Source organism: Chinchilla lanigera, unplaced genomic scaffold (genome assembly GCF_000276665.1).
Source record: "Chinchilla lanigera isolate Chin_1 unplaced genomic scaffold, ChiLan1.0 scaffold00016, whole genome shotgun sequence".
Classification (NCBI taxonomy): domain Eukaryota; kingdom Metazoa; phylum Chordata; class Mammalia; order Rodentia; family Chinchillidae; genus Chinchilla; species Chinchilla lanigera.
In genome coordinates, this window is record NW_004955417.1 from 10,931,052 (window position 1) to 10,941,585 (window position 10,534).

Here is a 10,534-nt window from a genome sequence, read left to right on the forward strand (position 1 = left end):
TCCTTCCTTCCTTCCTTCCTTCCTTTCTCTCTCTTTCTGTCTCTTGTCTTTCTAATTTTTATTTCATTCGTACATTTTAGGTACATAATAACATTCATCATAGGGAATTTGTACTTGTACATAATGTATCTTATGCTGGATATTTGACTAGCAGAATATATTTACAAATTTCAAGGACCACCTGTAATTTTTTTTTTTTTTCCTGGTACCGGGAATCGAACTCACGACCTTGTGCTTGCCAGGCAGGCGCTGTGCCGCTGAGGTAAATCTCCAGCCCCTAACTACCTGTATTTTTGTTTTGAAGAAAATACATTTTTAAATATGGCCTTGAAAGATGATAAACACATGTTTTTGGTTTTTCAAGTACTGCATTTAATTTCCAGATATTAAAAAGCACATTTTTCTCTGCAGTGGAAAGTCCCTGAAAGAAACTGTTACTATTGAAGATGGACGAATTGGAGAAAGGCCAGAAATTATTTATCACGTAATTCACACTATTTTATTGGGTTCTCTTGCAATGGTTTTAGAAGGGTAAGTGTACTTTACTTGATTTCTTTGTTTTTATGTTTGTCTTTTCTAATGGTTAGTAAGTAGATACGTTAAAAAATATATTTGTGAAACTTTATAAAAACTTAAAACCTTTATTCTTTCTTACTGTAATGGGGGTTTGCAAAGATTTTAATAGCACACTGAACTGACATTTAATTGTCATTCATTTGTTGAAAAGCTATTGAATGTTTTCCAAGATCCATGCTAGGTGTTCAAGGTACAGCAATAAGCAAAAATGGACACAGCCTCTAACCTCATGTAACGTATGGTGTAATGGAGCTGACAGATGTTAATCACACAAAAATAGTTACAGTGCTGGACGTGGTGGTGCACACCTGCAATCCCAGCACACAGGAGACTGAGGCAAGAGGATCACCCCAAGTTCAGGGCCAGCTTGGGCTACATAGTGAGTTCAAGGCCAAGCTGAACTATACAGGGAGACTGTCTCAAAAATTAATTAATTAATTAAAAATTAAAATTCTAGTTTGGTAATTAAAGGAGGGGTTAAAGGTGCTGTGAGAATATTTAAAAACAGAAGTTGACTAAGAGATCAGAAGGGTTCTCCGGGGAAAAGATACTTGAGTTGAGGCCTGAAGGCTGAGTGAAGTGGACTCAGTGAGCAGAGAGGGTGAGCGCTCCAGGTGGAAGGGCCCGAAGGCAGTGCGAGGGAGCGCGGCGCGTTGTTGGGAGCACAGAAGCTCACCGTGGGACAGCGCAGTAGGCCTTATTGAAGGCCGGGGGTAGGTCTAGCTTCCCATTCATCCTTTCCTTCACCTTATGTCTTTTATTGTTTTTAAATGGAAAAATGAACCCTTAATAAAACACAAGTGGGATCACATGTAATGCTCAATAACATAGGTGTTTACATTTTATGTGCCTTATAATTTTAATGTTCTGTGAACCTTCTTAAATTTGTTAAGGCAGGGCTGGGGATATAGCTCAGCAGCACAGCACCTGCCTGGCAAGTGCAAGGTCGTGAGTTCGATTCCCGGTACGGGGTGGCGGGGGGGAACCCCCCCTCCCAGAAAAAAGTTTGTTAAGGCAAATTGGTATTGGGGTAGTCACATGTCACTTAATGTCTGAATACTTTCTAAGAAGTGCAGGGCCGAGGATATAGCTAGTGGCACAGACTCCTGCCTGGCAAGTGCAGGGTCCTGAGTTTGAATCTTGGTATTGCTTCTCACAAAAGAAGTGCATTAGGCTGGGTGTGGTGGCGCACGCCTGTAATCCCAGCACTCGGGGAGGCTGAGGCAGGAGGATCGTTGTGAGTTCAAGATGATCCTGGGCTACAAGGTGAGCTCAAGTCCAGCCTGAACTGCAGAGCGAGACCCTGTCTCAGTAAAAAGATGAAAAAAAAAAAGAAAGAAATGCGTGATTAAGGTTGCTGTGCAAAACTTCATAGGATGTGCTGGACAAAACTAAGACTACCACGTCCTCACTAGGCAATATAGTTTTGTGGCACTACTGTCATATGTGCGGTCCATCATTGACAAAAGTATCATTTTGCAGCACATGACTGTATTGATATTTAGAGAAGTTATTGTCATAGCTATTTGGAGAGTTAGATTTCTGGTTTTTTTTTTTTGTTTTTTTGTTTTTGTCTTTTTGAGGCAGGGTCTCTCTATGCAGTTCAGGCTGGCCTTGAGCTCATTTTGTAGCCCAGGCTGGCCTTGAACTCACAAAGATTCTCCTGCCTCAGCCTCCCGAGTGCTGGGATTACAGGCGTGTGCCACCATGCCCGGCTTTGATTTCTTTTTTCTTTTTTTTTGGTGTTTTGAAGCAGCGTCTCACTCTGTAGCCCAGGCTGGCCTTGAACTCATAGCAATCCTCCTGTCTCAGCTTCCCGAGTGCTGGAATTAGAGCCATGGACCACCGTGCCTGGCAAGAGTTTGATTTCTTTGAACATGTCTTGCACTTCTTTCTTATTTTTGTAGTACTGAGGGTGGAGCTGTCCCTGGCCCTTCTTGTTTCTTGAGTCGTGCCTGCATTGCCCAAGCGTGACAGATTTGCAGTCCTCGTTCCTCGCCTCCTGTGTGCAGGGTCGTAGGTGTGCACCACCATGCCTTGCTTACACTATTGAAGTCTTTAGTTTCCAAACTTCCTTTATTCCTGTGTCTGTAGAAAATTGCCCTAACCTGTTAACAGACTTTATAAAAATGCAGAACTTTATGAAAAGCAGAAGCTTTTAGTTTCTGTATAATTCAGTCTTAGCAGTGGTGATAGATACGAAATTATATGCTAGCATTCTTCTCCAGAAGCTGCAGTCTAAGCAATTAAATGTAACATTCGGGAGTCCCCAAGGCCGCCCTTCCTTCTGAAACCATGTGTGGGTTTGGGGCTTCCCAAAACCCTTTCAGGTTTGCTGACTCACTAGGACTCAGAGCCGAGGAGAGGGGTTGCAGTCGTGGTTACGGTTCATTGCAGTTACAGTCAGCACAAGGAAGAGGCACAGGGACAGGGTCCTGTCTCGTGGGTCGGTGCGGACAGTGCCTGCTTCTCTCAGGAACAGCAGGTACACCGGGTACCGTTAATTAGGGAAGCTCATCTGTGCCTTGCATTCAGCTTTTATTGAAATATTGGGTAGAATACCTGACACCCATAGTGTAGAGGAGGAGAGGTTAGTCTTGGCTCCTGCTTCAGAAGTTCCAGTTGGCATGGTTGGCAGTGTGGGGGGAGCTGCTCATGTCATGGGGGTCAGGAAGCGGAGAGAGAAGGGAGGTGAACCCTTCCCGGTCATGCACCCGTCACCCGCCTCTTCCTGCCAGGCGCTGCCTCCTAACAGCACATGCAGCTGTGGCACCCTGATGGGCCCACCTGTGCATGCACGAGGCTCGGGAGATAGGGAAATATGAACCATAACAGTGACCTCTAAGTGTCTGACCACCCGTGTGGTTGACCTAAGCCTCCAGTGGCTCCACAGGTTGAATTGGTTTTGTGTGGGCTAAGGCCCTCCCCATAAGCTATATTGTTAGCATAACTCTCATGACCCAGCTGTCCCAGTTAAACAAAGATACTCTTTTTTGTAGGGAAGTTTGCTAGGAACTCCACCAAGCAGCAAGCGCTCTGCCACTGAGCTACATCCCTGCCAAAAACAAAGATACTGTTTATTAGGCAAGAGATTATGTCTCGGAAGTGCAGGGAAAGACTAGATCTCTGATTGGGGATGTAGCTCAGTGGCACAGTGCCTGCCTGGCAAGCACAAGGTCGTGAGTATCCGGTTCCTGATACCAAAAAAAAAAAGATGACCAGATTTCCCTCTGACCCAGGTTAATTCACAATAAGTAAAATACATGGGAATAAATATAGTGAAGGATTATATGTGAGGCTCTTCACATATTATTAATTAGTTACTTAAATTGTAATTCGTCCCAGCACCCCCATGTGTGAACGTGTGGGGGGTGCAGGGGGTCTACCTCGGGGCCTCATGCAGATTGGGCAGCACTGTACACTGAGCTCTACCCCCAGGCTTCATCTTGTATTGTTCTCCAATTGCATTTAATTGAATATGCCCTCTGCCTTTGCGAAGAGCTGAACTGGATGACTGCCAAGTTGTACTTCAGCACAACAGCTTTATCCACAAAGTGTTTCTTCACGTATTTTGATGATGCTCACAGCCTCAGGCAAGAAGTGTATCGTCAGGCAGGCACAGTGACTAGTCACTGCCTCCCCTACCCCGGTGGTGTAGCCAGGGTGTGAGGGGCTGCACCTCCCTGAGCCGGAGGCCTGCTTCCACTCTGGCCTGGTGTCTGGGAGCTGATGGAGAGGCAGGGGATGAGTATTTGGAGTCAGTGGCACAGTGCCTTGCTTGACAAGTGCAAGGTCCTGAGTTTGATTCCCAGTACCAAAAATAAATAAATAAATGAAAGAAGGAAATGTTACCATCTTCAGAAGTTTGTAGCTTTTTTTTAAGAAATGGCTCGAGGAGCTGGGCCTGGTGGCACACATCTATAATCCCAGCACTCAGGAGGCTGAGGCAGGAGGGTCATTGTGAGTTTGAGACCAGCCTGAGCTACAAAGTGAGCTCAAGGCCAGTGTGAACTGCGTAATGAAACCATGTCTCAAAAAGACAAAAAAAAAAAAAGACATCGGTCTCGCTACTGTAGGTTGCCAAGGCTGCCCTCAAACCTCTGGTCCTCCTGTGTCTGCTTCTCAAGCAGTTAGGACTATAGGTGTGTGCCACTGCTCTTGGCTACTGTAATGATTTTTTTTGGGACAGGGTCCTGCTTTATAGTTCAGGCTGGCCTTGAGCTCGCTATGTAGCCCAGGCTGGCTTAGAACTCATGCAGTCTTCCTGCCTCAGCCTCCCATATGCTGGGATTACAGGTGTGTACTGCCATGCTTGGCAGATTTTTTTGATAGAAATCTTGCAGAGATGTTTGAAAAAGATTCATCTGGTATGTGGGTGAATGGGATGAGCACCTGAAGGTAGAAATGCTACTGTTGTGCTGAACTGCTCTGGAAGGACAGGCTACAGAGAAATGAGTAGCTCTGGCATCAGTGGACTGACCTGACAGGAGAGATATGGTGGCCGGGGGACCTTGGGTACATGTAACTCAGTGTGAATGGTGGCCCCAGGAACTGTAAAGCAGCACTGATAGTGATTTGGGCTGACTGGAAGAACAGGTTGCTATGTCCAGAAATAGGTTAGAAAGAGATAGAATATTGGGTGAGCTTAGGAAACCAGTGGGATTCCTCAGTCTTAGTAGCAGGTAGACTCTGTCTGTCCACTATTTCTGGTTGGTTTTTTTTTTGGTACCACAAAGGAACTCAGGACCTTGTGCTTGCCAGGCAGGCACTGTGTGTCCTCTGTTTCTTACAGGGCCTGAATTAGGATCCATTTTTTAAGAACTCTCATTAACTACATTTTCTCAAATTAGTTATTTCCTTTTTTTTTAAGAGTAGGGAGAATTTATGAAAAGATAGTATCTGTCTAAGATAAGATAGTGTCTGTCTAAGATAGGTAGAGGTGGTCTAAAAGTGGGCTACCTCAGTTACTTCCCCTCTATAGTACCCTAGACTTTATACAGATTTTCTTAGTCTCTTGCTCTTTCTCTCCTTTTTTTCTCTTTTCTTCTCTTCCCCTCCCTTCCTCTCCCCTCCCTTTTTTTTCTTTTCTCATATTTTTTGAGACAGGTCTCACTAGTCCAAGCTGCCCTTAAAATCACTATGTAGCCCAGGTTGGTCTTGAACTCGAGGTGATCCTCCTGCCTCAGCCTCCCAAGTGCTGGAATTACAGGCGTGCACCACCACTCCCGCCTTTGCAGCTGCTTTCTCAGTGCTTCTCCTGTGTTGGTTTTGTAAAGAACTGTTGGAGTGTGGTAGCCATGTTGCTTTTCTCCTTTCCTCTCTAGTCCTGCATCTTGGTCCATGCGTGATCAGTGTTTATTAAGTGAACGCATAGTTCTTTATTTTCTCTGTTCCCTAGTTTGCTGTTTTATAAAACCGAACAGTTCACATTTATGCCCTCGCCTCACATTCTTGTCTCTCATGTGAATGTGGCACCAAGGATCATGTCATGGGTGTCTGGCTGTTCTCCTGGGGCTCAGTTACAAAGTTAGCCTTTGCCTCTTCCCTTCCGTGTCACCTTTTATTGTCTCCTAAGGATACACGTTCCATCTGTTTCTGTTGCAGCCTACACCGTAATGTACTTTCATTTGTACAAATTCAATTTATGTACAACTGGATTTTTAATTTATTTCACTTAAGAGCACTAATTTACAAGTCCTCCATACTTTTAAAAAAATTAATCTCCCCTAGCACCTGGGAGGCTGAGGAAAGAGGATCGGCATGTGTTCAAAGCCAGCCTGAACTACAGAGTGAGACCCTGTTTCAAAAAAACTAAAAAAAAAAAAGAAAAAGAAAAATCTCGGAAGTAATATATCAGATTATAACAAACTCCAACAGTACAGAAATATATGAATTAAAAACAGTGAAAATTTCTTTCCAGGTATTAGTTTTTTTCAGTACCATGTATTGGCATTTAACAAAACAAAAAGTAAAAATCTAGGAATACTGTATGTGAAGTTTTTCATTTTGTTGTTGTATTTATAATTTAATTAATATTGAATAATTAATATTGAATTTAATTAATATTGAAGGATAAGATTTTTCTGGTTTGCTTTATTAAAACAATATGCTGCAGTTAAAACTCTTGCAGCTTAGTATACATATTAATATGTCCGTTGGCTAGATAACTAGAAATGTCATGTATATTTTATTTTAAATTTTTATAGATTCTGCCAGATTGCTTTCTGAAAGTTGGACAAGTTATATTCCCTCCAAGAGTACAGTTTTGCTGTACCCTCAGTATGAAGGCTTTTATCCTCATTCGGTCACCCACATGGCTAATTGATTATTTAAGGACTGAATAACAGCCTCTTGCTGTAAATTAGAGGCCAAATGTTTTCGTCCTCTTTTAATGTTGTGTTATTTTTGAAGACAATAGGAAAGAACTAAAAAAATGACGTAACGATGGTCATAGGGTATCTTATATGTGACTCTTGTTTCTAGCTTGAAGTATATTTGGACTCCTTACGTGTGCATGTTAGCAGCGTTTGGTGTGTGTTCTCCTGAACTTTGGATGACACTTTTCAAGTGGCTTCGATTAAGAACTGTGCACCCAATATTGTTGGTGAGCCATTGTTATTTTGTTTCACTTTCACTTATATAAAATCAAATGATAATAATGGAAATGGTGAGTACAATTACAATAGCCTGAAGAAATCACATAATGACTTACAGATGGAACAACAGATCACACAAGAAACATTTTTTATGCATTTTGATCTATGCAACTTAAAAATTAAAGTGTAAAATTTCAAATCAATATAGGAGAGGCCATTAGAAATTCTTTTTTAAATTGATTTTTTTTAAAGATGTAAGGAATTACATTTATTTATTTTAGCATTTTTAAGGTAATGTGGTGGTATGTATGTATATATATTTATTTATTTGAGATAGGGTCTTACTATGTAGTCCAGGCTGTCCTTGAACTCACTATGTAGCCCAAGCTGGCCCCAAACTCACGGCAATCCTCCTGCCTCAGTCTCCCAAGTGCTGGGATTACAGGCATGCACCACCACACCTGACTATTTTTTAGGAGACAGGGTCTTGCCAAGTTGCCTAGACTGGCTCCAAATTCCTAGGTTCAAGTGATCCTCCTGCCTCAGCCATCTGAGAAGTTGGGACTACAGGCATGCACCAGTATTCCTGACTTTAATGTTTTTGTTTTTTATACTGGGAATTGAATTCATGACCTCAGCCTTGCCAGGCAAGTGCTTAGGCTGCTGAGCTATATCCCCGGCCCCTGACTTTAATTTTTATGTTATCTTTTATAATTTTGGAACTATTTTGTGTTTTCCACGTGAGTAGAACATTCACGCTGACTTTTGTATGCTTAGAATAAAGATAAATAAAACATGATTAGCACGAAGCCCCGAGTTCTGTCCCAAGCATCATCAAACAAAACCATGCTAAGTTTTCTCAAGTATATTATAGTCTCTTGAGCATAAAAAAGACAGTAAGAATAATTCAGGGCTAGAGGTGTAATTCAGTGGTAGAATGCTGTCCAACACTAACAAAAATTTCAGAACACAGGAGGGGTGCTTGACTGAGTATTCTTACGGATTCAAGGAAGATTTCCCAATGTCAAATTTATTTTTGTTGTTGTTTTGTTTTCGTTTTTTTGAGACGGGTCTTGCTGTTCAGGGTAGTCTTGAACTCACTATGTAGCCCAGGCTGGCCTTGAATTCATGGCAACCCTTCTGCCTTGGCCTCCAAGAGCTAGGATTATAGGTGTATGCCATCACATGTGACTCTCCAATCCGAAATTTGAAAAATGGTGAGTTACAAGGCAAGTGTAAAAGACAGAAGAGTAGAAGGAAGAGATAGACTCAGGCAAAGAACATGACATAATCAAAAGAAATAAAAAACATGGAACAATTTAGATTCATTGACACATAAAATGTGAGATAAGGGTGATCAAGAAATCAGACTGGAGGTCCAGGGATATAGCTCAGCAGCACTAGAGCCTACCTGGCAAGTGTGAGATCATGAGTTCAATTCCCAGTACTGAAGAAATAAAATAAAATAAAATAAAAAAACATTTAAGAAATACTGGAGCCAGGCATGGTGGCCCTCAGGAGCCTGAGGCAGAAAGATCACTGGAAGTTGGGTTAAATATAGAGGGATGAGAAAGAGATAGAAACTAGTGGATCCTGAGGTCTGCAGCAGACTTGGGGCAATAGGAAAAAGAGGTTTAGGCAGGAGAGTGATGAATGTGTCTAATAATAATTACATCGCTGAGCATGGTGGCACACGCCTGCAATCCCAGCATGTAGGGGGCTGAGGCAGGACAGGTGCCACAAGTTGGAGGTCGGCCTAGACTACATAGCAAAACCTTGTCTCAAAAAAAAAAAAAAAAAATCATCGTCATCATGATGTTGTGTTTTACTGGTTTTATTCTTGGAAGAATTTCTTACATAGTACATTCATATATACTGGCTATTTTTCCTCTGTTGTGTCATTGTCTTTTTTGTTGTTTGGTTAGCTTTTCATGTAGAAGTTCAGAATTCCCTGTAAGTTCTTCATAACATAAATATCTGGCAAAATTTTCACATATTGTTTTACTATTTCAAAGATTACTATGAGCACTATTTTTTAATGGTCTCTCTCAAATTTATATAGTAAATATGTGTATCTTCCTTTATGTCCAGCTTAATTTGTTTGAAACTAAGTAACGTTCATTCATTCATCTCACTTTGTAAACTAGATTCCATACTAACTGCACTTTGTTCTTCTTCTTTTTTTTTCATATAACAGGGTCTGGCGACATAGTTCAGGTTGGTCTTGAACTCACTATGTAGCCCAGGCTGGCCTCAAACTCATGGTGATCCTCCTGTCTCAGCCTCCCAAGTGCTAAGATTACAGGCGTGTGCTGTCACTCCCAGCCCAACTCCACTTTCTCTGACTGCAACTTTGTTTTTTAGTACCAGGAATTGAACTTAAGACCTTGTACTTGCCAGACAGGCACTTGTGCTGCCGAGCTATATCCCAGCCCTCTGTCTAAAACTTTTATAGCTGTGAGGATATTTAGTTGGTCATAGAGTTAGGGCTAGTTCCTCTAAAGTGTACTCTAAAATATGTTTACTCATAAGCCTTTTTGCTTTCACATTCTAGGCTCTTATTTTGAGCATGGCTGTACCTACCATAATAGGTCTCAGTTTATGGAAAGAGGTAAGAAAACCAGGTTTTATATCATTAGGAGGTACTTCATCTACAAGGTAGTCAAGATAAACTTAAATATGGGGGTAGGAAATATGTCAAAATGCTGTTGTAACAAAGTGTGATGTACTTAGGAGTGCTGTTTTTCTTCCTTACCATTAGGAATATGACCGAAGAGCCAAAACATTTTTAGAACGCCACCACCTGATGCAGCTTTCTGTACTCCTAAAAACATGGCTAATTCAATTATAAATGACAAAGTCACTGAATAAATAAGCCGTAATATTTTAAAATTTAACTTAATTGATAACTCTATAAAGTTTTAATATCTATAAGATTATATAAATTCTTTGACTTACCTCCCTTTTTTTTTGAGATAGGCTTTTGCTTTGTAGTTCAGCCTGGCTTTGAACTCACTAAGCCTAATCTGCCCTCGAACTTCAGATGATCCTCCTGCCTCAGCCTCCCGAGTGCTCGGATTACAGGTGTGCACTATCACACCTGGCTTCGGTTTATTCTTTTTTCTTTTTGGTCTTTTTTTTTTTTTTTTTCTGGTACTGGAAATTGAACTCACAACCTTGCACTTGCAAGGCAGGCACTGTGCCGCTGAGCTAAATCCCCAGCCCCCAAAAGTTAGTTTTAAAAATGTTAGATGCAACAATTACTTAATCATATAAAAATCTGTGAATCTGAGACATCGCTTCCCATCTAAAATGTCTTATGTACCAAGAGGAGGACAGTACATTATGAACCAAAGGATGCA

General features: G+C 41.6%; 1 protein-coding gene across 1 annotated transcript in view; it reads left to right on the forward strand.

Annotated features, from left to right (window-relative positions):
• The window catches only part of Dpy19l4 (dpy-19-like 4 (C. elegans)), a gene marked incomplete at its 5' end in the record, with an annotated part of 61,201 nt that overhangs the window by 30,374 nt on the left and 20,293 nt on the right, over window positions 1–10,534 (forward strand). The window contains 3 exon segments of the mRNA XM_013512758.1: window positions 412–531; window positions 7,060–7,180; window positions 9,727–9,783. Coding sequence (XP_013368212.1) covers window positions 412–531; window positions 7,060–7,180; window positions 9,727–9,783 — 298 coding nt within the window.